Source organism: Dromaius novaehollandiae, chromosome 4 (assembly GCF_036370855.1).
Source record: "Dromaius novaehollandiae isolate bDroNov1 chromosome 4, bDroNov1.hap1, whole genome shotgun sequence".
NCBI classification, from domain to species: Eukaryota; Metazoa; Chordata; class Aves; order Casuariiformes; family Dromaiidae; genus Dromaius; species Dromaius novaehollandiae.
The window spans coordinates 10,970,876-10,996,602 of NC_088101.1; the positions used below are offsets into that span (position 1 = coordinate 10,970,876).

The following is a 25,727-nucleotide window of genomic DNA, read 5'->3' on the forward strand; positions in this document are numbered from 1 at the left end:
CTACCTACCAAAATGTCCACTTCGTGGGAAACATATAACTGCACTACGTAAGAGGAATGATAAGCTAGTGTCTGATGACTTGAAGACCAAATGAAAACCTCTTTATTGGCAGTCCTTTTAAAAAAAAAAAAGAAAAGAAAAGAAAAAAAAAGTTGTTTTAAGTTGGTGGCTGGCAGTGAATCAGCACAGCAAACAGTGGGACTTGAAAACTGGACTGGTAGAATTGAAATTGTTTTCTCGGCACCAGTGGAAGAAAATTTTTATGGTAGCGTCCTTTTATTTGTTGGTTCTGCCATACCCCTAAGAAGGTACAAAGTTTCAAGATTACTGGCGGTCTTTGACCCTATTTTTAGCTGCTCAGTTATCAAGGGTTTGTTAGTGACTCTCTGATAAGGCTGTGAATTCTGCAGTTAAAGACAAAAATCCTCTTGTGCTTTCAGTGACTCAAATCAGACCTTTGGATTTAGCTCAGAAGTTCTTTGGTTTTACCAAGTGTTCTTTTTTGCTGCAAGCTGTTCTTGTGCCTGTGGCTTTGTCAGCTAGCATGGGATGGTGTTGAAGTGCCGAATGCACATCTGGGTCATCTGTAGGGTCCTCTGATTTAGAAGAGGATGGCTGTCTTTGCAGCTCTTAGCCGAAGCCTTGCTCTGACTTTCTAACGTCCTTTGACAGGAGTAAACATAGAGTAGAGCCTGGGCACGTGATGGCTTGCTCGGTGGGACGGGTTGTTTGGGAGTGTGGGGAGAGGAAGCTTTGTAGGGAGAAGGGTGCGTAGCTGTAGCTGGATATGTGAGTGGATGTGTCCTGTGTCCCCCTTTCCTGGTGGTTAATTTGCGTGCATTTAGCCCTTTGATTTTCTCTGGTGCTGTGAAAAACCTTGTGGAAACATAACCAAGCATGGCACCAACCTGTTTTTAAACTCGAGGAGATGCTGATTCCATGTAAGTGGTCATTGGTGTCATGTAGGACTGAATTCCTGCTGCTACTGAGCAGGATTAGGTTTGAACCACTGATAATCAGTTGAAAAGCTAAAGTCTCAAACCGTAGTGAAGTTAAACAAAATGAGTTCTCTTTCTGTCAAAAATGAAAAGACAATGCAAACCCCTCTTTGATTTGCTGTCTGTTAGCAGCAGTTTTTCAGTGGACAATTCCTTGATTATCTCAACCAGTAGTACCTAAATATGATTGTTTTCCTGAAATATCTTTGTTAAAACTTTCACTCAGCCTAGAAAAATGACAGTGGTGCCTGGACACAGTTTGTGTCTGTTCTGTTGTCTTGTGGGATACCTTTGCATTTGTCTGTCTGTGCAACAGTGACACATGAAAAAATTGTTTAAAACCAAATTGATGCGTTACCTAAATTCCATACAATTAAAGAACAGATAACGGAATGAACACTTAATCTTATTTGTGAAATTAATTCAGATTGTGATACTGAGAGGTTTTGATGCTAATTGTTTCAACACTACTCTAGTTGATATTTAGGTCTCTTTACTATTCCTAAATGAAAATAAGTAAAGGAGGTGCTTGAACCATTTAGCTTAGGTTGTTTTCATGCCAAGTGGATTGGTGGGGAATGAAGTGTACTTTGGCTTTGCAGGGAGTAGTGAATGGTCCTTATGATGAACTTCTCTGCAAGTTCAGTGCAGCTGTGTGCAAACATTGAATCACTGAGGCTTTCTGCTCCTCATTTGAAAGTGAGGGTTCTCCTTTTCCCTGTCAGCTCTTTGGTCACTTCAGAGCATGCTTGGTGTAGTATCTGTAACAGGCAATTGGAGTGGTGAGAGCTGTGAATATGAACATATGAGTAATAGAAATAGTATTTTTCTAGCTTTGATAACTGAATCAGGTTTCTGTTTGGTAGATTCGTGGTTCTGTTTTTAAAATAATTTAGCTATTTGGCTGGAAATATTATCTTTATAATAACATAGGTTTTCCCTATCTGTTGTTTTGGTGTGCAGCTTGTGGCAGTGTTTGATTTGAAAAAAAGTTAAACTTACTAACATGATAACAGTGATTCTCTAAACCTTCTTTTTGTCCTCTATGGCCCTATTTTCGTGAGAATATAACCCACAACTAACTGAATTTCTTCTAATGGTATGTTGTAATGTATTGTTTTTGATTGTTACAGAAGAAAATCTAGCAAAACAAGTTGACGACTTGGGAAGTCAGTTCACAGAGATTTTCATTAAACAGCAAGAGAACGTCACCCTCTTGCTAACCCTCGTGGAGGTGAGTAACTGCATTGCATTTGGAGTACTGAAGGACATGTAGTGTTGCACGGTGAGCTTATCCTAATGGATGAAGCTATGCTTTTGCCCTTCTGGTGAAGCCTATGTCAAATGTCAAGTATTCCCAGCTTCTTTAGTGTATGTGGGGTTGGAGGTCATAGTGAAGAAGGCAACCTGCATGAAGGCCATTAGTGCTACTTTTCAAGCAGGATAACATGAAAGGGGTTTTAGGTATGTGATTAGATATAGTAAAAAGTACTGTTCCACAAAGGGCAGCTCTTGTCACTCATGCTGGGATAATTTACCAGATGATCATTAAATGCAACTGAGATGCTAATGTCTGTTGAGGTACAGCTCAAGTAGGAAGGGTGACTGCTTTCTGCAAGGCTGTTTGTAATGATATCCTGATACTTCTAACTCATCTTCCAGTGTTTTTTTCCCTCACGGACTGCCTATTTACTCTTAATTGTTTGTATTTTGTACCCAAACTGAGAATATTGTTGTACTTTTAAGGAAAAAGAGCAACGTGAATCTGTGTTTTCATTTTTTCCATCGTCTGTCTTCAGTAAAAGGAAGCTCTTCAATCCTTTCATTTTTTGTCTATAACTTGTCAGGTTTTCAGTTGTATTAAATAATTGTCAGTATATCTGACAATCCTCCCATGCTGAATTGCATCCGCAGTATATGGAGAAACAATTCAGTACAATTTTGATGACTACAATTAGTGTAAGTGCTAAATGAGATCCTAATGGTCTTCAGAATGAACTAGTCATTTGCAGCAGCTGAACCAAGAACATGAATGAATGAATTCTGTTTGTGGCTGACTGTCCTATACAAGCACATTCTGAGTAAGAAATTTTGGCTTAAAAGGTATTTCCAAGATGCATAAATGCAGTGGGCACAGTAGGAGCATCCAGGATATAGCTGACTCATGTATAAGTTAGACTAGGGTCTTACTCAGCAACTCGGTTCTGTTTTTAATGATCCAAACCTAATGATTCAAATGTAAAATTTTTTTACTTAAAAACAGTGAGGACCTGTCCTAAAGACAGGTGAAGCCTATTAGATGGACCTGTGTGGCTGTTGAAACTGGCTGAGTGTGCAGTTTCGCGCACAACTGCTGTGTGATGGAATTGCACAGCATGACTGGAGATCTGAAAGCATGCAGTATGTTTTCTAAGTCATCTATTCTTTTTCTGTCCAGAGGTTATAATTTAGCATTCTACTTGCTTGCAATAGCATGCAATTCAGGGTTTGCACTGTGCAAAAGAGTCAATTTTGGGAAAAGCTTTATAAACTCTATGCTTGAACAAACAGTCAGGAAATTGTTTAGCTGGTGCCTCTCTGTTACAGCAGTTGGTGCTAAGACTTTTTTTGGCCACTGCCCTGAGATGGGGTACTGGGTAAGAGCTGGAACACACTCAAAACTTTCCCTTGTGACTAGGAAGAGACAATTAAAATAAGACTGAATTTGTCTAAATAACTGTATTGGTGGCTTCAAGATGATGCTTTAAAAGTAACTGGATTAGAAGTACAGAAGGCTCTGAGGTGACTGAGACTTGGGTCTAGTCACCAGCTGAGTTGAAGCTGACCTGTGGAGCCTACAGTTTTCTTGTGGTTGATGAAAGCCTGTCCATGGATGTGAGCTGTTGGTTCTCATCAGCAAAATAAAACCCAGCTTTAACTGAGAAGTTGCTGTTACTGGTTGGGACTGGGAAGAAGGTAAAAAAGGGCTGGCTTTTTTTTTCTTGGATTTCTGGGTAGTCACGGTTGATCCCTGGAGGGTAGGGCTTTACTGGTTTTTAGGAAGAAGAGATAGCTAGGAAAGCTGTCCCTGTGGGAAGGCAGGAAAGCAAGCTGCTGGAGATTCATGTTACTGCTGATAAAATAGAAAGAACCCTGGAACAGGATAGTGTTTTGACTTGCTGTCTATATGCTGTAATAGGATGAGTGAGGAAAATAAATTGTACTGCAGGCATTAAGATCCCTTACCCGTTTGGTCTCTATTCTTAACTTATATCTAGAGGAGAAAGTTGAATACTGAGGAGTCGGTTACTTAATGTACTCCTCTCCATCTTTGCAGGAATTTGATTTCCATGTTCGCTGGCCTGGAGTGAAACTACTTACATCTCTTTTAAAGCAGCAAGGACCTCAGGTGCAACAGATCATTCTTGTCAGCCCTATGGGTAAGTGGTTCAGCTTATTGCTGATGAAGTCCAAATGGGAAGCTCAACAAAAAAACATTGCAGAAGGCTAAAGGAGTCTTTAGCAAGGTGTTTTAATGACTTCTGGTGTAGAAAAACTCTGCTTCTGTGCTGATTTTTTTTTTTTAATTACATGTTTCTTGCAGGTGTTTCGAGACTCATGGATTTACTAGCAGACTCTAGGGAAGTTATACGAAATGATGTAAGTACAGAATAAAGGCTATTTACCCTCTTCGTAATTAGCAACTGTCAGTTAAGTTGCTGAGTGCTTGTGCAGGGTTGGGATGAAGTTAAGTGAATGCATGTGAAGAAAGCATCATGGTTGCTAATTGGAAGTATTTCAGCCTTCACTCGAGTTTGAAACTGTTGTTGGGCATCTCTTCACAATCAGGAGAATTACAGCAAGCTGTTATTTTGTATTTGATGTAAGCATTGACGGTTGTCTAGATTACTGTCACTTGATCTTTGTCTGCCTGCTGTCAGTTCCACTTCTGTTCTTCCTCTTTACCCCAAAAATCTCAGTTTTCTGGTACAGCACTTCATCTCTTCTATTATAAGATTTTCTTTTTGTATAGTTATTTAGTGTCTTTCTTGGTAGTACTGTGCTTGCCCTCTGAAGTACACTGAGGCATGTGTATTCTGTGGTATCCATGGTGGGTTTTGTTGCCTGTGCAAAACAGCGGAGCACAGAGTTATGCCCTGTGATTCTGGCCAGCATTGCTTATGTAGCATTCTTCTGAGAGTTGTGATTTATCAAAACTAATGTTCTTGTAGTAAAACTAAGTTTAATTGCCTCTCCCCCCACCCATCCAGGGAGTCTTGTTGTTACAGCAGTTGACAAAAAGTAATGCAGCCATTCAGAAGATTGTTGCCTTTGAAAATGCCTTCGAGAGACTCCTGGATATTATAACAGAAGAAGGAAACAGTGATGGAGGTACAGAAAAGTATTTCAATGCTGCTGTAGTTGTGGGTCGCAGTACGCTAAAGCTAGAACTGCTGAAATGTTTGCTTTAATCCAAGTGTAGTCAGAGGTTTTCAGTCTTGTGTTTCTGCAGGAACTATTAAGTGACAAGGTTTGCAAGTGATGATAGTATGTGAATGGAATGAGGTGAATGGCTCAAAGGATTCAAAAACATAGCCTGATCATAAAACATGAGCAAAAGCAGACTGAGCAAGTAGGCAGTGTTTCTTTGTTTTCTGAAATCTAGTCTTGAGATACTTCGTTAGAACACCAGTTAATTTCCTGGAGCATGTGTGCATGGGTTGGTATGTTCCTGACCGGCTCATGTCTGCGAAGATAGATATTTGAATGGCAGTGTCAGGTCTGCATGTGCCGCATTTGTCACTTACCAAGCAGAGCATCTGCATTCCTCCTGCAGGATCCTCAGATGATTTGAGTGGCTGGGTGAAACAGCTCACTGTATTGTATAGCTTCAGCTTCATTACTAACTTCATTTTTCTGCTGAGCTCCTTGCCAAATCATTTACCTGTTCCAAAAAAAAAAAAAAAAAGGATAGAAGAATGAGCAGAAATGCTGCAGCTCTCAAGTGCTTTTTGCTAGTTTTTTTTCTTTTCTGACACCTTGGTTCTCTCCCAGCTGAGTTATTCCAGGTATCTTGTCATGGAAGGATCAAGCAAATCTTACTTTCAAAGAGGCTATTTTAGGCAGGTAATAATTTTAGGGGAGAAGGAAGGGCACTTGGTATGTCAGTTCTTAAGTGTTAAGAGTTATTTGCTTTCCACCCTTCTCCATTTCCGTTTCTCTTGTCTGTGGCCCAGCTGAGGACTGGATTACCAGCTGTGGCTCTCTGCAGCAAGAGTCAGAAGGGAATGCGACAGCTGCTGTGTCTTTGTTCTCCCACTCCCAAGTTAGGCATTGCCTGTGCCTAACTTTTCCTAAGCCCAAGGAATGAATCTCCGTTCTTTCTATCAAAAGTCCAGGTTTGAAAGCATCCCAGCAGTATTGGGAGCGGGCTGCCTTTTTATTCGTGTTGTCTTCTGGACAGTGCTGTCTGAGGATTTTTTTTTCTTCTCAGAGTACATAGTTCTTAAGCATATATAGTTCTTTTGCATTATAGATAATGCGAGGGTTTAAAAAAAAACAAAACAAAACAAAACCCTGTTGAAACTCCAAAGAGTTCACTGTTTGAATTGGCTTGTTGTGCAGGCTGTTTCTAAGAATTGCTTCTATTTTAATAACAGCCAGAAAAGAAACAGTAGCTTTGAAATGAGCTGACGTTTTAGCCAGTGATTAAAGATGGTGAATGTGTAATCCACTATGAATTGCTGCACTTAAATCCTGATGTTGTTGAAGAACTTCATTTTAATTCTTAAAATACAAAGAGCTGGTAGTGTAACCTGACTCTGAAGTTGGTATCCTTCAAGCCACAAAGTGTTTATGAGGCTTGCTTTGAAGTGCTTCCCATTGCTACCCAGCTAATGTACCATACAAACAGTGTGCTCTTTGCAAATACTGTTTTTGTTCTAAAATTGTGGATGAACCTTAATTACAGCTTTTTTCTAAGAAACATGCTGGATAAGCATGAATATATTTCATTTTCAGTGACCTGTGGTTGTATTTTTTCATGCATGTGCTTCACAGCTTTCAGTCAAAATTTAATGTTTTTAAGTGTGAGAAACTCAAATTGTTTTCGGTTCTGTTTATGCAGTGTAGTAATTTCTCCATGTATTGTCTTCGGTTAATCCTTCCTTTACTTTCTGTCTTCCAAGGAATCGTAGTGGAAGACTGTCTTCTCCTACTACAAAATTTATTGAAGAATAATAATTCCAATCAGAATTTCTTTAAAGAAGGTTCATACATTCAGCGTATGAAGCCTTGGTTTGAAGTTGGTGATGACAATTGTGGTTGGTCTGCACAGAAAGTAACCAATCTTCACCTAATGCTGCAGGTAAAACACTTTTTATCTAACCCGTAGTGCCAATGTCAGCCTTTTTTCCACTCTTGCGATGAAGAAAATGTGCTTTGTAACAGTTAACTGGGAATCGGTGTGTTCTCTTTAGCTCGGTGTTACCCTACCAATGTTCATGAGACACCCTACTTGAAGCTCAAACACTGTTTCAGAATTGTGAACTTGTGATGGGTGGCATATCAAATAACTTTATTTGGTGTAACTTTATATGTAACAACGATATGGGTTAAATATTTGGGTAGGGATGCTTTTTATAAAGAACCCTTGTGTACGACTTCCAGCATGGTTATGATGCTTTAACAGAGTTCCCATAGGTGTCTTTGCTGTGGATGGCTTGTCACCTTCCCTCTGCCCACCCCTTCAAAAAATGAAATAAGATTGTTTTCCTGCTCTATGGTACTTGCTATCTGTGAGTGGAAGCTGAAGATTCATGATGAAGGTAGTCTCTCATTTTCTGAGGTGTAGCTCTGATAAATTGTGAGCCAAGTAATAAACTAGATCAGAGCCTGATTTCTCATCACGTAGTTCCAACATTTGCAATGGGTTGCGATGTTTGCAGGTTCTGGAGGGGATCTCAGGTGTGAAGTTGGATTGAACTTAAAATTAAATGGACACGATACTGATGGGATGAGAATGCTATTCCTTCATCTCTTAAGTTCGTTTTTAATAGCAGTTGTATTTTGTGGCTAAATTGCAAATAGGTAAACTTATGCTGTTCTGCAGGTTCATGAGTTTTCAAGCTTTCTTTGTGCACAAATACTTCTTTTTCTCTAGCTTGTGCGGGTTCTCGTCTCTCCCACGAATCCTCCTGGTGCGACGAGCAGCTGTCAGAAGGCGATGTTTCACTGTGGTTTGTTACAGCAGCTCTGCACAATCCTTATGGCAACTGGAGTTCCAGCTGACATCCTGACAGAAGTAAGAGGGAGCAAGTACAAGTAGGGATGGGGGCAACTAAGTGGGGCAGTAACAAGAGTCTTCAGGGGTTGCCGGTTGCTGCAGGGATGAACTGAAATTATAACATTTGCCAAGAATGTATTTCAGATGCCAGACATGTCGGCTGATTCCTGTGCAGGGCATACATATTGATGATAATACTTTGCATTATATTCTGAACAACTGTAATATTCATTTTGAAACAATCAGGAAGTAGTTGGATTTGCTTGTTTTTTATGTTGGACTTAAATATATCCCAGAAAAGCCTAATTGATTCACTTTTTTTTTTTTGAGACACACTGTCAAAGTTGTTTGATATTGCAGAGTTCCAGTGATGAGAGACTTCCTGGTTCTGAAAAACCCTATTACCAGTTTAGAATGAGGTGTTTTTTCACTTGATAAAACGATGTGCTTGGACTGAATGACTATCTAGAGCTAGAAAAATTACTAGGCTCTGAGTAAACCAACCATGCTTGTTCTCTGCCCCATGGCAGCCTAGAGGCGAAAGAAACTTAATGAACAGCTTTGCATTTACAGCAGGCCCAGAGCTGGTATACAGTCAGTTGTCCAGTTGGCCTCTGGCGCCTTGTCTGACAGTGAAGCAACTGGCTGTAGACAGGCTATTCTTTGAAGATGGAAGAGCTGATAGGTCTGCCTGATACAGTCTGGCAACTTTTCTAGAAGTTACCACTATGGTTGTCCTTCTGTCTTGAAGCACACACAAAGTGGTTTGTGTTACTGCTTGGAGAATGGAGTACAGATTGGTCCTTTTGGAGGTGGCCTCCATTTCAGTGGTGTTTTATCTTAAGATGTTTTTTAGAGATACCTTTCAACTTTTTCTTGAACTTTTCCTTTGGCAAGCTTCATATTAAGCCTGTTAGTTGTTCATTTGCCTTCTGAAATCAGTTTCTTATCTAAATCTCTATTCTGGAACTTGATAATGTTTTTGTCAATACCAAGCGTATTCAGGCTGAATAACTGAGTGTTGTATGAATTAGATTATTGCTCACATTTAACTGTTTTTTTTCCTGCCATTTCTGTAGACCATTAATACTGTATCAGAGGTCATTCGAGGATGCCAGATAAATCAAGACTACTTTGCCTCTGTAAATGCACCTTCTAATCCACCAAGGTAGAGGAAGAAAAGTGTTTAACTTTGTTAGGTAATGATGTATTGGTATGGGCAATCGCAGTCTAATCCGAAGGATTGTTTAACTTTCAAGTTTGGAGTTTGAGTACATAGAAATAGCTTTGAGTTCATATTGGGGATATTGGGTGTAATGTTAAGGTGTCAGGTGTGTTTCCACAGAGACAAGGTCTAGAACTGCTCTCATTTAATGTTAGGTGGTATCTGCAAAGTGAATGAGTAGTAGTTAGAAATAGCCACGTTAGGAAGAGCTGCTGCTGTCAGAGGACAATCTACAAAAGAATGTAGAGGCTAGGAAAATAGCCAGGAAATTTATGTTTACTCATATTGGGGAATGGCAAGGTGATAGGTATTTATTTCAGAATTTGAATGTGACTAGGGTAGAAGAAGAGTATTCTGTGTCCTAAGTCACTAATGGTGTTATGAGGAATCCTCTGCAGTACTACTGGAACAAGCAGGGAGAAGCAATGGGGACTCCCTGTGAAATGACAATACAGCTGATGAACACTGGCTCATTGCAGTCATATATATCTGCTGGGTTTTTTTAAGTGGAAAACTTCCATTCTAAAATTAAAAGTTTTACTCAGTTTAAATGTTTAAAATGGCAATAGATGGAGAAGGCAAAAATGTTTTCTCCTTACTTGGAGCAAGCAACCCAAATTGTATTGGGGGGCAGGGGGGAAGGGATGTTAAATACAAATTTTAACTATGTGCATTACCATAAAAAATGATCCAAGTGTGGGATTTAGATACTTAATGTCTTGATTTGTGGATGCCCTGCGGAGGTGTGAATTTACATTGAATTATGGTTTTCGTGTTTGCTGTGTGATCAGGTCCCAGTGGTGTGTACCTTTTGCAGGTGATGCAGGTGTCATTGCATCAGGTTCTGTCACTCTCCCTGCACCTGTTGACCAGATAACTGCAGTTTTGCAACTTTGTGCTAATGCTTTTTCTCTTTCCTTTCCAAACAGACCTGCAATTGTAGTACTTCTGATGTCCATGGTAAATGAAAGGCAGCCTTTTGTGCTGCGTTGTGCTGTTCTCTATTGTTTCCAGTGCTTTTTATACAAAAACCAAAAAGGACAAGGAGAAATTGTTTCAACGCTTTTGCCATCCACTATTGACGGTACGCAGGAAGAACCTCTTTCTAGCAAGTTGTGAACTAGCCCGTGTTTTCTAATGTATCATCTGAAGTCATCTGCAAAATTTTTTATCTGCAGCTGGGTGTAAAATCCAAGCAAGATTTGGCTTATCGTTTCTTTAAACTTGAGACACGTGGCCCTCTGTTTTTCTGGGTTTCAACTGTATGTTTATGTCTTATATATTTTGCAGTTTCTGTAGCTTGTTTTAGTCTAACTCGTACATCTTGGCCATTCTGGTAGCTACAGGTAATTCTGTCTCAGCTGGTCAGCTGCTCTGTGGGGGCCTCTTCTCAACGGACTCTCTCTCAAACTGGTGTGCCGCTGTGGCCCTGGCCCACGCGTTACAAGAAAATGCGACTCTGAAAGAACAGCTCCTAAGAGTTCAGCTAGCGACGAGCATCGGCAACCCGCCGGTGTCTCTGCTGCAGCAGTGCACCAACATTCTCTCGCAGGTACGGCACTGACTGTCCTGTATCTTTGATCAACTCCGGGTTTGCAAGAAAAATGTGCTTCGCAGAAAGGTGTCTCATAAGAAGACGTTAGCATTAGTTTAGTGAGAAGGAGAATTCTCCCTCCTGCTGAAATTTTTTTAAGCCTTTCTTGAAAACATTTGGCACTTGGAGGGAGGAGGCAGCACAGCAGGAACTCTTATGGCCATCAGTGATCGCAGCTTAATGTTGCTGTCTTTCTGAAGTCAGGGTCTTAAAACTGAAAGATACTCTCTTACTCTGCCCACCTTCCCTTATTCTCATATGCATGAGATGGAAATGGACACTAATTGAAAATTTCACTTCAGTCTGAAAATAGTTTTTGTTATGGCAAGAGAACTTCACTGTGCACAACAGAAATGAAGGGAAGGTTTGGTCAATTTGGGCAGTACAGAAAGCTTTTGCGGGGCCAGTCTTAAAACCTGTATGGGTCACTGCTTTTTTGCCTTGTAAGGAGGAAACTTTTACTACTATCAGGCAGAGGATCCTAAAGCACCTAGTACTCAACCTTGGTTTAAAAGACATGGCAAATTGGTAGGACCCCCCACTCATGTAGTCCTGCAGGAAGTGCCTGATTATTATTTAATGCGTAAGTGCTAACAGAAAAATCTTGAAAATACCAGGCGCTCATGTACTGATTGTTCGTTTGGTTGTTCAAAGTTGAAAGCTTTTTTGAGGTTGTTCAGCATTGTAACACCTGGCTTTGCAAATGACAAGTGATCATACTTTACGTCATAGACGACACTTCCTTGTGACATTCACTTTTATTTGTAACATGTACTTTCCCCCAAATGATTGTAATAAGGACATAGTTAATTCTGACAGTGATTAGACATTGCTGCAATTAATAATGGCAGAATGCTATAATTTGTATTTTATTTGATGGGACTTTGTCCATCCACTCCCCTGAAAATAGACAGTCTTCTCCGTGTCCTTTTCCCCATATTTTTGGTCTGTTAAGGTGAATTTGAGTCAATGAAACTGCCTGTGGCTTTGTAGTCTTAGGTGATACAAGGGGCTCAGACTTGGGGGATGTTTCTGAAATGTGCTGTTCAACTTAAAAGTTCTCAAGTAATGCATGTGTAACTTGCAGGGTGATAAGATCGACAGACGGGTATGTATTTCTTGGCACAGCTTTGGCATTTTCTTGCCACAAGCAGGCCCTTTCTTCCTGTCTTGGGTTTTGCTTGGGGGGATTCTTTAACTGCTTTTTGATGTGTTTCCACTTACAGCTTTGTGTTGCAGTTGGGTTGGGGTATTTTCCTAGCATAACAAACTCTTTCTGTGTCTCCAGGGGATTCTCTGGGGTGCTCCAGGAAACTGTGGGATAAAGATCTTGGGTAGCATGGGTGCTTTCTTTCCAGTGGGGCATATACATCCACCAGCTGTTTACCTAACTGGATGCACTTTCTTGTCAGAAAAAATAAGACTGCTAGAAATGCTGTTTTCTCAGACTGGCCTGTAGCAATCGGCTGATACAACCTGAAGTGGGAACCTGCTGCTTATTTCCTGACTGCTAAAAGAAAAACTCTTTTAACCTGCATTCCAGCCACTTCATATGGTCTGCTTACCAGCAAAAGCTCTTGGGAGCTTTAGCTGTCGAGATGTTGGTTGTAAACGGCAGGGATCTGTTCGCTAGCCCATGAGCCCTGAAGTGACATTTGACTTTCAGGCCACATTACTTAAAGTGCTGCTGAGCTAGGCATCATCTGCAGCAAAACAGTTCTTAATATGGTGCTGTGGCATTGTCTGCTTTATTTGCCATATTTATCACAGCTGTGTTGAGCCGTGGGACTGGACTGTTTCCAGCCCCAGATTGTAGAACAGCCATGGAGAACTGTAATCTATTACAGCAGGAGTTATAACAGCAGGTCTGGAATGGAGCTGTGAATTAGTTTTTTAGAGAGGGTATTTTGGGCTTTCTGGAAATGACTGGGCTGAGTGTGTTAACCTGACCTTCGTATAGCATGCAAAGCTTCGGAAAGTGTGTGTGGTGTGTAACTGCTTTCAGAGGATAATTTGTGCTGTAAATGCCAAGTCACGCAAGCAAATGTAGCTTTGTATTTCTGAAAAGATTTTTAATAAGAGCATGCTGATGAACGTGTTACTTGGGAAGACTGCCGTATGCAAATGTGCTGTGGCTCAAGACTGCCAGTTCAAGTGGTTATTCCTAGTGAGTAGGAACAGGCTCTCTAATAGTGCGGGGACGATAAGCGCCAGTCTTTGAAATGTAAGAGAAAAGAGGTTTTTGCTTTGCTTAAAGCAAGCATCTCCCTCTTTGCTCAGTTAGAGGAGAACTGACTTGATCTTTTCAAAAATAGCAGAATATTGGTATGACTGAGACCTTTGCACAGGCCCTTTGGTAATGCATGTCATAGCCATTTTCTCAATAATTATTTAGGCTGAATTTTTACACTTAGTTGAACTCATTCTTGTCACTCCAAGTAACTTCTCTCTGTCCTAGCAAGGTGGAAGTAGTATTGCATAGACAGTTACTGTGAAATTAAATGTAGACTTCTCAGTGATTAAACCAGTGTAGTGGAAATCTATGGCATATGTAGAAACAGACCTGCTCTCAGGTTTGTTAGACGTAAGAGTGAGCACAGGGAAGGGCATAGCTGCTCTCCTCGGGAAGGAGAACTGGGGAAAAGGGATTCCTGGCAGTTCAGAGCCAGTCTGAGGTGAGGCGCACCGAATGCAAAAACAGACAAATGCACAGCTCTCTGGATCATGGTGTATGCAGGTGGGGGTACACAGGAAAGGTTTCTGCAGCAGGTGAAGTTGGTGCTGTTGTCAGTGTCATGAGGCTGTTAATGCACCTACTTTGCGAGTGATTTCTGAAAAACTGGTGCTCTTTCAGCTCCCTCGTGCTAAAGTGGCGTGCAGACTAGATGGCCTCCAGAGGTCCCTTCCAACCTAGATTACCCCATGGGTCTGTGAGATTGCAGTGAGGAAATAAACCGCCTGTGTACAGGCTCAGTACAGCAAGGAGGGTATGTGTGGTCGGAAAGTTCTTTAGCTAAGCTGACTGACGCTTGAGACAGTGCTGTTGCAGTCTGTTATACCAGTGTGGTGTGGCAGTACTGAACTTGAAAGACCTATGGCTTATGTTGCCTCGTATTTTAATTCCTGCTTCACGTGAAGATTGGAGTTTGGACACAGTTCTTTGTCTTACCTAGTTGGTAATAGTAGCAAGAGAACTCTTTGGGCATCCTATCATGCCTTTGTGGTAGACCCTGTATGGTGCTAGTGAATAGCTGTTTAACCAATGTCTTTTGTGTCATTACCAGACCACCTTGGAAATAAGTGTCTTTATGTAAGGAGAGATCAGAAAGTGTTGTAGTGCATGCAGGTTATGAATTAAATAAGGACACGGGGGTGAGGGCAATACGCAGCTCATTGAAGGTGGGAAAGCTAAGTGGGCCAGTTCTCAAGATGGGAGAAGGAAAGGTGAGAACAGAGTTCAGTGCAATTCAGGCAGCTTGGAGTGAGATCTAGGTCATTGGAAACCAGTTATGGCACGCAGCTAGAAGGCTAGCAGAGAGGAATATCATCTGTCCATTAACGCAACATCACAACAGGGTCACAGCAAAGCTGCGGACTAACCTATAGCAGAGAAAACAGCAATAGCTCGTAATGGTGCGTAGTACTTACCGTGGAAACAAAAAGGCAGTTTTGCATGCAGGGAGCTTTTTGCTTGGTTGTCTTCTCTGAGGACTGACTGTGAAAATGCATATGCCTGTCTTAATGCTACTGCGCTGGTAGTATCTGCAGCAAACACAAGGGAGACAAAATTGTGGGAAAAAAGTTCAATTCCGTAGTTCCTGAGTAGTTAGCTATTGCCATACCAATTATGCTGTCTGCTTAGTGTTAGGACCTCTAACTTATTTTTTACCCCAGTTGTTTCTTCAGATTGACATTAGACACTTGATTTCTTCAAGATATGGCAGGTTTCCTTGAGATGTGTTTTAGGTGCTGAAGTTTTGATCCATGAATTTCCACCAAAAAACCACGCTTAAAACTGCAGGTTTCTCTTTTGTAATAGAACCTATCTAATGGCTCTGCACATAAAGCTGTTGGGTGTGTTGTGTGTGAGCAAGAACCTAAAGTCACTATTCAGATGAAAACTAATTTTTCCTGGTTAAGAAAGATTCAATTACTGCAGTTAGTGTGTCTTATGTTGCTCCTCCTGGCTTATTTCCTTTGTCTAAAGAAAAAGTTACTTCAGTGTTATGTTTCTCTATTTCAGATATATTAGGAACACATAGAAATTTGTAGGCAGAAGTAAATGGAGGGAATTTAGTGATGTGCCCCTTTTTATAGGGAATCTCAGCCTGATTTAATTTACACTGACTTGTTCCTTCTTTACAGGGGTTGTGTATTTATGTTCCCTCATGTTACCCTAGTATTAATTACAAATGCAGAACTAATTTGTTATGATTTTATATAGGTGCTAATGTGCCTTGAGTCATATTTCACATCTATGTTGCTTGTTGACTTGCTCTGGAAACAGTTAAAACATGTGAATGACTTAATGTTTTTCATCAAAGCACTAAAGATGTGTTCAGTTATAACTAACAAATGGGTATTATGGAAGACGACTTGTTTTTTTTGTTTTTTAAGCTGAGTTGAGAATGGGCAAGTTGTGGATCAGTACAGTTTTTCAGATATTTTAGCCCTCCATTGTGGAAAGATAATGATGGAGTTGTTGTTCTTTCCAGGGCAGCAAAGTACAGACGAGGGTTGGATTGCTGATGTTGCTTTGTACCTGGCTAAGCAACTGCTCAATTGCTGTCACGCACTTCCTTCACAACCCAGCCAATATTCCTTTCGTATCCTTGACCTGCTTGCAGAGTAGAACCACTTGTCTAGTAATTACTTGGATTATTCATGCTAAATTTAAATGTTCACGTAGATCAGTTTGCAGGCATGCTGCGTGACATAAAGGAAAATGCATCGGGCTGAGAAATCCAGCCAGCCCCTTTTGTTGGCTGTGCCTTGAGACTGTGTATGCTGCCTGTCTGTAAGATACGTGTGTAACTTCAAGCGCAGCAGAAAGTTGTCATTTGGCGTAGGGATTCTGCTAGTTAAGTGGGTGCAAGGGTTCACTGCAGCAAGCCTGTTGATATTTTAGTATGACTTACACTTATCACTTCCAAGATATGTAAGCCTATTTCCTGATTTTATTGAAGCTTATTGTTATGCTTACTCTTCATAAGATGATCCATCTAAAGTACACTGTGCAAAACTGTCACCTTATCTAAATTAAATATCACCATAGGATAAAACTGAGCTGTTCTGGAACAACATTTTTTTAAACGTTAAGGTGACCATTACTGAGGAAGAACTTCGTGGGGACTATTGATTACTCAAGTTCCTTAAAACAGGAGCTGGTCTAGCAAGGTTTTCATCGTGTAGTTTCCTTGCTTCCTAATCCAGCTTGGTTTTACATGTGCAAATACTTTTTTAACAAGGAACTTAGAGGTAGCATATTTGTAAGGGACAAGTATGTTCTCTGCATTGTGCTTATGAAATATCTCAAATATCCTTAACGAGAGGTCTAGCTCACAGGGCAGATAGCTGAAAACCTTGGAGAAGAGGAACAACTGGTCCAAGGCCTGTGCGCGCTTTTGCTGGGCATTTCCATCTACTACAATGACAATTCCCTTGAAAATTATAGGAAGTAAGTATGATGCAGAAAAAAAGATGGCTGTAGGGAAAGACAGTGTGAAAGGTAGATGGTGGTTTAAGGGGCTTGTAACTGCTGCAGTGCAGTCTAGAATGTTTGGTTCAACTGTTTTCTATGCATGTGCCTCGAGATAGCAAGTATGTTCCTTATGGGAGACAAAGTAATTGACCCACCTTTAGCTAGGCAGAGCAGATGATTGTTTTGCATAGGTCCTTCTAACCTGTTTGTTCCTAGCCTGAGAACAGATGACAGCAGCACACTGCAAAAATTTGGATTTCAGATATTAAGCATCTAATACAGATAAGAGTTGAGACAGTTAATAAAGCTGTAACTGAAAGAAATCTTGAAGGTAGGGTGGGTTTATTTCTTCTTGGCTATTGCGTTGTGGTTAACTGTCTCTTTCTTTTTAGAGAGAAACTGAAACAGCTGATTGAGAAGAGGATTGGCAGGGAAAATTTCATTGAGAAGCTTGGCTTCATTAGCAAACATGAACTCTATTCCAGAGCTGCTCAGAAACCACAGCCTAGCTTTTCTAGCCCAGACCACATGATGTTTGATCATGAATTTACTAAGCTTGTAAAGGAATTGGAAGGTGATGTGCGTTATGCTCGTTTCTGTAGTTATTGTGATGAACTGATGACTGACCTAGTAAATGTGCTGAATTCAGTTCTATTAAAAGCAGTAAGATTATATTGAAATGGAGTATTCTGAAAAGCATGTTACAGTAACTGCTACAGCCAATAATATACCCAAGCTTGCGGTTCAGGTATTCAGCTAAAATACTCCCAGTACAAGTCCATGGTCATGGCTTGTAATAATCGGATAATTTTAAAATGTTAAGTGAAATGTTTCTTAATACATGCTGTGAATTATCAAACTGTGGATAAGAAGCTTGTTTATTTGTGTTCCTGTAGTGAGTTAAATATTAGGCCTTTAAAAAGCATAGAAGATGGTCATAGAAGCTTGATTAATGAAAGTGCACAAAGAACCTGGGTCTTTGTTGCTAACTGATTCGTTAAGAAAAATGGAGAATACTGAATTTCCTTGTTAGAAGAGAGAAGGAATTTCTCCTTTTTTAAAAAAACCTGTTACATCAATCCTTCATGAAACAGGCAGGATATATGAGCATCCTTAACACTTACTGTTTTTCTGTTTGTTAATGTTGGTCAACTTAAATCAGTCTAGAGAAGAAAAAAATAAGCAGTAACAATAAAGATGACTTTGCCAAGTCAGGTTTCATCTGCCTATCACCCTTGTCCTAAATTTTCTCCTTGTCTGCGCAACCGCTTGGGAAAGTGGTGGTAGTGTAGCCTTATTGCAAGTAAATGTGTGTTTGCTGACAGAAAGGATTCAAACATCCATTTGCTCTTCTGAAACTGTTTAAAGAAGTGTGCAAACCTTGGTATAGGGTTATGGAAAATTGCCCTTTCCTGTTTTCTTCAACCTGTTTGTGACCACTGCCTTTTTCACTTTGAAGTGCAGGTTGTGTTTCTTGTACTGTGAACATAGTTAAACTAGGCGAGGCTGTGAGACTGAGGACAGAAGAAAACATGCCAGCTGGGTTTTAGATGACAAACTCTTTTGACAGGTGTCATAAGTAAAGCTATTTACAAGTCCAGTGAAGAAGATAAAAAGGAGGAGGAGGTCAAGAAGACATTGGAACAGCATGACAATATCGTGACTCACTACAAAAAAGTCATTAGAGAGCAGGTAAGAGGGAGTTGCACCCTGAGTGTCCCTTTGAAAGTTGTTTGAACTGACTTCTGGAGACACCACAGTTTCACACCAGCTGTTCCAAACCAAACAGCAGAGAATCTAGAAATGCAGAAGCATTTCTGAAAACAGACTAAGAATTTCTGGCTTAACGTAAATATCGGCATTTAGAATGCTATTAGTGCTTAATTCTTTCCCTGGAATACGACATCTCTTCTCTGTGCTAGTGTTTCTTTTCAAACTAGTAACTGGAGAACTTGCAGCTCTTCTCAAAAAGAGGTAATTCTTACTTCTGTGCTCTCACCTTTCAAAAGGTGACAGACTAAGTGCATCTGAAGGAGGAGATGACACTGACAGCATCATTAACCAGTGATACGTTTCGGTGAAATAAAGTTTACTCTGTTTTTAGTTTCCTTGCGGTATTGTACTCAATGTGTTCTGTCGTATTTCCTTTTCTTTCTTTTACAGGACCAGGAGCTTGAAGAATTAAAACAACAAGTTAACACTTTAAAATCTCAAAATGAACAGCTGCAAGCTACAGTTACACAACAAGTGTCACAGATCCAACAGCATAAGGACCAGTATAATCTCCTTAAAGTACAGTTAGGTATGCTTCAGAAAGAACAATAAATAATCATCTCACTAATGTTCAAGAACTTGGGTAATTCATGGCAAGCTACAGAATGGCTTCAGCAAACAATCTTCTGTCATTTCAGGCATGTTGTTGATGTTCTGCAGCATATGCAAACTTCCATACAGATAAAATGCTGTGCTTTTTGTGGGTTTTTAGTTTGCTTTCTGTTTTTAAGTTGAATTTGAGCACTGCCAACAACCAGGTTTCCTGGGCATCAGATTTGCTTTGTTATCTAAAAATACTAGTTCTTGCTTGAAATGCCTTCAAACTACAAAATAATTCACAGTGAGAACTGAGAGGATAACTTGGAAGTCTGAATGTGTTGTAATTTCTTATTGATTTTGCGCTCAAGTATTTGGCCTCCTGAAATAGTTCAGTTTTCTGACATGTCTTTCGCATTCGAGTGTGTTGTTGATGCTAGGGCCTATCTGCTGTGTAGGCCTACACACTGGGAAAACAAGTACCCAAAGATGGCTGTAGACGCCATAGTTCACATAAATGCACACATTGAAGTACTGGGGTTTATAATGGCTTTTGGCCTGATCCCACTATCACTTATTTTGTTGCCCACAATAAAAAGGAGGCCCTTCACCGCAACCTTGGTGTGGGTATGCCTGGTGAGGGATAGGAGTTGAAGCTGCTGTGGAAACTGTTGGCTATCGGGGAACTGCTGGTAGAGGCTTTCCAGTATGTTTTTTGTTGTATTAGTCCAAAATAGTCAAGCCTGTTGAAGCTTAAAACATAAACAGATGGGCCATGTTGTGGGCTAAAGTTTGGGTCTGAATGAAAGCATGAGTTGGAAGAATTATGGTACCGCAGATACGCGAAATAAGACATGTTAGTATTAGCAAAGAGATAGCTAACTGAATGCTTAAATGCAGACAGTATATGCAAGTGACTCCAAGGTGAAGATGCCTGATAAGCTCTATATGCCACAGACCTGTGTAGAAGTAATTCTGCATTTAGGCTCTGTTATCATTAAAAGTATATAAACAGACAATTGCTTTTTCCTCCATAGAATGAGTTTCTTGTGAACTTAATTTGAATTAACTGAATGGTTCTTGGAGCACGTAGATGCAGCTACAAATACACAGTTTAAAGACTGGCAAATTAGAGCTGTCTGATATACTTTTTCTAGTCAATTTTTCAACATTGCAGTTTCCCCCTTTAATTAGAATGGCTTGTATTGCCCTGTGGGGGAGAAGAAGCAATGAATCCTTTCCTTTGTGTGTTTTGAGGCTAACCTTAAAATGATGTCAGCATTGTTAACTTTGTTATAAACTTTGTCCCATAGGAAAGGACACTCAGCATCATAATTCACATGGTGAAACATTTCAGATGAATGGCATTCAGGTGGAAGAAGTAAGCAAACTGAAAGAGGAATTGGAAGAATGGAGAAACAAGCATGAACTGCTGCAAGGACAGCTGAGGGAGAAAGATTCTGTGATTGAAAAGTTGGTAAGAGCTAACTCTCTCAGCAGAACTTGGAGTGACTTCTAGTTTCTGTTGTTTACCTTTGGCCATAAAGTCTTCGTTATGGTGACAGTCATTTCATAAATGATTGCGTGCTGATCATAGGAAAAATTTGGAGATGCCACTAGCAGAGCCTTTTCTGCCTGACAGTATGCCCTAGAGTAATTTTGCAACTGCTCTGTTATACTGTGGGATTGGCATGGGGGGGAAAAAAAGGCCATCTATCTCCTAGGAGCATAGTGGGGTAATGCCTGAGATGTCTTAGGGTGGCCTGTGTTTGGTGGCCTGCTTGTCAAAATGCAGGGTGACACGTGCTCCTTCTTTGGTACTTGTCTTCTATGTGTGAATTGGTGAAAAAGATTTCTGCGTCCACCTCAGAGGCCACCCAGCTGCTCTCTTATCAGTGAGCCTCGTGACATGGGCTTCTTGCCCCTTTTGCACCTTCTCTGCTGGGAACTCTATCCATGCAAGCACACAGCTTGTTAACATCAGTAACTGTTCTGACAGTGTGACTATATGGAGTCGGTTTAGTTTTGTGGTTAACTTTCCTGTTGCTTTTACAGAAGTCTTCACAGCTGGAGATGGGAACAACAGAGCAGTCTTCACAGACCAGCAAATCTGGTGGCTTGGAGCTCAATAATGAGCTACAGAAGGTGAACTTGTACTACTTCGGAAGTTTTTGTACTGTCATCCTTTGGGCCAAAATGTGATGAACAGTGATAGCTCAGGATAGGAAGGGAGTTGTGTCAAGTTTTAGGGAGCAGGATGGATCCCTGAGCGTGTTGCTATTTTAACCTAATAACCTTCGTTTATGTGGTGATGGTATTAATCCTCTGCATCAAGATTGTGCGTTTTATGTGGTGATGGTATTAATCCTCTGCATCAAGATTGTGCATCCAAAAATTGATCTGTTACCAAGCAGAATTGGGCCAGCAGAAAAAGCTTCAACTGAAGCTCCAAACTTGGCAGATTTACCTGCTTATCAGTTACAAAACCTCTACTTAAATCTTGATAAGAAAGCTTCCAAGTATTAGATGTACAGCTCAAAAAAGAGATGCTTAAACACCTGTAGGTTCAGTTAGCCAAGACAGCTGTTGCCTAAAAAATGGCCAGTAGTGTTTCTCTGATTTGAAAGCTAATTATTAGTGGGCTGATAGGCCTTAATGGGTTTCTGCACCATAAAATGATACGCAGAGAGGATATTCATGGGAGTGCTAGTGTTGTAACACAACCTTTATAGATAATATTGAGTCTCATAGAGTTATCTTGGGTGTTCTATGGAAAAAGTTGGGGGAGGGGAGGGGATGATGAATGTTGCTGAGGAGTCTTATCTTCCAGAGAAGTGGCTGCCGTGTTGTCATGAGACATGTACCCGAGTTACCTGTCACGTAGCCAGTGTGAAGCAGTATAGAGTGCAGATGGTAGAATTTAAACTAAGAAGAACTTCATGTGAAAAATCTACCTTGCTACTTTTTCAAAATAACTTAGTCTATGACTCTTCTTTGTTTCCCAAAGGAATTAGAAACACTGAGGAGTCAGATACAACTGCAGTCTACAGAGATCTCTAAGCTTCAGACTGAGAATCAGAAGCTACAACTAATGGTATGTGAGAGACTTCTTTACCTTCACTTTGGGGACTGAAACTTAAGCTGTCTTTCCAGCTTGTGCTGTCTGTAGTTGTTTGTCCTAAAACAAGCTTGATTTAACAATACATATCAGTAAATGATTCCAACAGTGTTACAAATGACGTAACTTAATTCCTAGATGTGCCTTCATGAAGACTGAGGGAACTTTCAATAAAGTTAGTGCCTTTATAAGACCATTGATACTTGGCATTTTTAAATAGAGGAATGGCCCTTTTTTGGTGTTTTAAGCTTACACCGTTATGAAAGCCAAAATAACGCTGCCACCTTTGCTGTCTTGTCTGAGAGAAAACTTGTGATATAAATTAGAGGGGTTGTTATTCTTTGAAGTAATTGAGATACTAATTTGAAAGTTTACCTACAAATGCATGGCAAACAGGGTAGCTGAATCCATCTGTGCTGATACTGAAATACTTCAGAGTTTTTAGTTGCATGTTGAAAGGATTCGCTGATGAAGTGTTATGAAATAGCTACATAAATGTGATAGTGTCCTCAGAGGTAGCTAATGGCATTTAATAACTGTTGAGCTGGAGTACTTAACAATGAATTGCATGAACATGTCACTGACGTGTTTCCATAGCAAAGCTAACACGGTTTAAGCTGCAGGAGCACAGACCACACGAACAAGTGAAAGGATAACGTTGTACAATGTTGAGTGCTTAAGCAAAACAAGGATACTCCTGTATGCCCTGCTCTGCAGTAGTCAAGACTGGTGGTAGCTTGTGGTAGCTGCCTTCACTTAAACTATTGCTTCCAGCTGGTTTGGTCCGACTTGCACACTGAGGTCTAATCTGAGCATCGCAAGACATAGGACTTGAATCGGGAAAAATAACAAGTGTTCAATTTAACGTACAGATCATCTGAGCAAGGAAGGTTTTGAACACTTCCAGCATCAAAAGTCTCAGCTGCTCTGGAATAAGATCCCGCTTCACATGTGTTGGCCATGTGTGCTGGTGATGCACAGGCGAGTGGTCCATGCTGCCACTAGCTGTCAGCCGACTGTTGCCATCCTACAGATGGCTTGCTTTTCCTAGAGCTTTGACTTAAGGATGCTGCAGCTGGAGAAGCAATTGTCCTGTATTCATGTGATGATGATAATTTTAGTTAAGACAGCTGCCACGCTGTGGTAAAGTTAACCTTCTGTAGGCTGAGAACAAACTATTGCTACTTTTAGAAGGGCTGCATGCAAGGATTCAAGTTTTTTGCCTGATAACAATCTTTGGCACTTCTTAGGAAGTATCTGAGTGAAGCTTAGTGGTCTGTTAGACAAGGAGTCTGCCCACAATAAACTGTCAGACTCTAATTTCTATGAAATAAGGGTCATGTTTTGTGTTCTCCTTCTTGTGTACGTGTACATGCATGCACCTGTGTGTTGAGACCCCAGGAAGCATAGGCCTGTCTTCTGTGCCTTACAACACAGGATGTCTACAGCACCTTGGCTATGCTGTAAGGAGAAAACATGCTTTTAACATCTACAACTCCTTGTATAGTGTCTTGGCTTGCTGCCTCTGCATGTGAGGCATTCAGTGCACTTTAACTCCATTTCTGTCGCACAGAATTCTGCTGCAGATCCTGTATTAGGAGACAGTGGAACAACAGCAACAAAGAACCCTGAAGCGGAGGGACGACTTTTGCAAGAAGTGAAAGAACTGAAGGTTGGTAGTGGACGAACACCAAACCTCAAGTTTCTTGATACCCAGCCTTCAGTTGTGACTTGCACAGTAGGAAAGGCTTTTGGTGGAAGGGGCGGTTTGTGCTCTTAGTGCCTCATGTGCTTTAGGTTACATAAGGGAAACTGCATGTCCATCCGTCCTTCATTTCGCGCATGAGAAATTTAGGTCCTTAAAGAGCTGGTAAGGAGAATCAAGAGAATAGCTTTTCTAAGGCAGTTAGGCTTGTCAGTAACCTTATGTCAGCTGGGAGCTTTTCAGCCAAATTTGGAGGAGTGGTGGGGGCCTCAAAAGGTAGCTGGGTTTCAGTGCTATTTAAAAAATGCAGATGGATAGTGGTACCTGGACTAGACCTTACTCTGAAGAAGCTTTAGAGTGGATTTGATTGGAAAGTGTTCAGTTTAGCCTGACACTAGTCAGTCAGCATAGATGTAATGAACACATGCAGATCAGAACTGGCCATGGTACTTGGCACGTTTCTCCTGGCTAGCAATAGGGGGATGCGAGAAGAGTGGAGTTCGGGTAGGGAAGGGTGGGAGTGAGGCTACGGAGCACTAGTAGGGGTGGAGGTGTTATGATTAGTGTATGGAACATGCTCATAGGAAATGAGGCTTCAGCTGTTCGTCTGCTCATGGTGTAACTTGGTGTGGGTTTTTCCTGTTGCCAGAGTGAAGTCAAAGCTCTCTCTGAGGAAAAAGCATCACTAAAACAGCACTTGGATTCATCCAACAGTACTGTCGCCATCTTGCAAGATCAGAAAAGCAAACTTCAGCAAGAAGTTGCAGAATCAAAAAAAGAACAGGATGATCTTCTGGTGCTTTTGGCTGACCAGGATCAGAAACTGTCTGCACTAAAGAACAAATTGAAGGAGCTTGGTGAACCGGTAAGCAAAACGAGGGGTCGAGTAAGTTCTCAGGTCGGAGACAGTCTGGGTATGGCAATACTATATCTATCAAGTCTGGTGAGGCATCTTTCTGAGAAAAATGGGCTGTTGAAGCTACCGGTATTGCTTTCTGCCCTTAGAGTGGCAGCCAGAAAGAAAAGACAATGACTGCCTCTTGGGAAAGCTGTTCAGCTCAGGAGTGCTCTGAGGTATCTGCCGAACCGTTGTGATGAAATGACTTGTCGTGTATATATCTGGAATGATACCTGACTATGTGCCTGGTGGTGCTGCAGCTTATCCTGATTGCTGACTAGGAAGGAGATGACTGCGTTGTAAGAATTGTAAGGGATTGCTCCATGGAAAATACAAGTGATAAGTAGAAAGCTTTAGTCTGCTCGATAAGCAGTGCTGTCAAACCACTATACGTGGTTGTGTTTTAACATGTGGAACTTGCCTGCTTAGGATGCACTGGTTCACCTGTTTCCCCCTATAATGTACAGTACCTTGGGCAAGCTTGAGCTGAGACCCCCCTCTCCTACTGCCTTATGAGGTACTTTGTGTCCAGGACCCTGAGCTTCAGGACTTCCTTCTCCTTGCCCTGTGCCTGGGTTCGTTACCCTTTGGACACACGCAGTGCCCGTCTCTTCTCTGTTCTCATCAAATGTGTTTCTTTAGATCAGAAATTCCTGAAGTGCAGCCTTTGGGCTAAATGCATTGCACAAAGACTTGGTATGTGAGCTGCTGAGGGGCGTGTAAATATTCACTATATAATGACAATGAACACACCGTACTGGGAGTGAATTTTTATGCATAATCTTAGCTGGATGCCCCCTCCCTCCCTCCCTCGCACACCCTAACTGGCTTTGTATGAAATTTAGGGGCTCAGGGATAGTGAGAAATGCCAGTAGGTTTTGACATGTTTCTGAGCTGGATAGGATGGCAGCCTG

The 25,727-nt window shown here is 41.0% G+C and overlaps 1 protein-coding gene across 4 annotated transcripts in view; it reads left to right on the forward strand.

Moving 5' to 3' along the window:
* Nucleotides 1–25,727, forward strand: part of USO1 (USO1 vesicle transport factor) — a 39,151-nt gene that overhangs the window by 11,613 nt on the left and 1,811 nt on the right. The window contains exons 5-24 of one of the 4 annotated variants that reach the window (XM_064510396.1): nt 2,132–2,232; nt 4,315–4,417; nt 4,582–4,637; nt 5,249–5,369; nt 7,166–7,344; nt 8,140–8,280; nt 9,342–9,430; nt 10,417–10,571; nt 10,828–11,039; nt 12,169–12,189; nt 15,797–15,907; nt 16,640–16,758; nt 17,175–17,356; nt 18,353–18,474; nt 18,946–19,084; nt 20,406–20,569; nt 21,148–21,237; nt 22,100–22,186; nt 23,784–23,882; nt 24,565–24,780. In XM_064510396.1, the coding sequence (XP_064366466.1) occupies nt 2,132–2,232; nt 4,315–4,417; nt 4,582–4,637; nt 5,249–5,369; nt 7,166–7,344; nt 8,140–8,280; nt 9,342–9,430; nt 10,417–10,571; nt 10,828–11,039; nt 12,169–12,189; nt 15,797–15,907; nt 16,640–16,758; nt 17,175–17,356; nt 18,353–18,474; nt 18,946–19,084; nt 20,406–20,569; nt 21,148–21,237; nt 22,100–22,186; nt 23,784–23,882; nt 24,565–24,780 (2,507 nt within the window). The remainder of the gene's footprint in view (nt 1–2,131; nt 2,233–4,314; nt 4,418–4,581; nt 4,638–5,248; nt 5,370–7,165; nt 7,345–8,139; nt 8,281–9,341; nt 9,431–10,416; nt 10,572–10,827; nt 11,040–12,168; nt 12,190–15,796; nt 15,908–16,639; nt 16,759–17,174; nt 17,357–18,352; nt 18,475–18,945; nt 19,085–20,405; nt 20,570–21,147; nt 21,238–22,099; nt 22,187–23,783; nt 23,883–24,564; nt 24,781–25,727) is intronic. The other 3 variants (XM_064510397.1, XM_064510398.1, XM_064510399.1) reach the window with 3 other exon arrangements.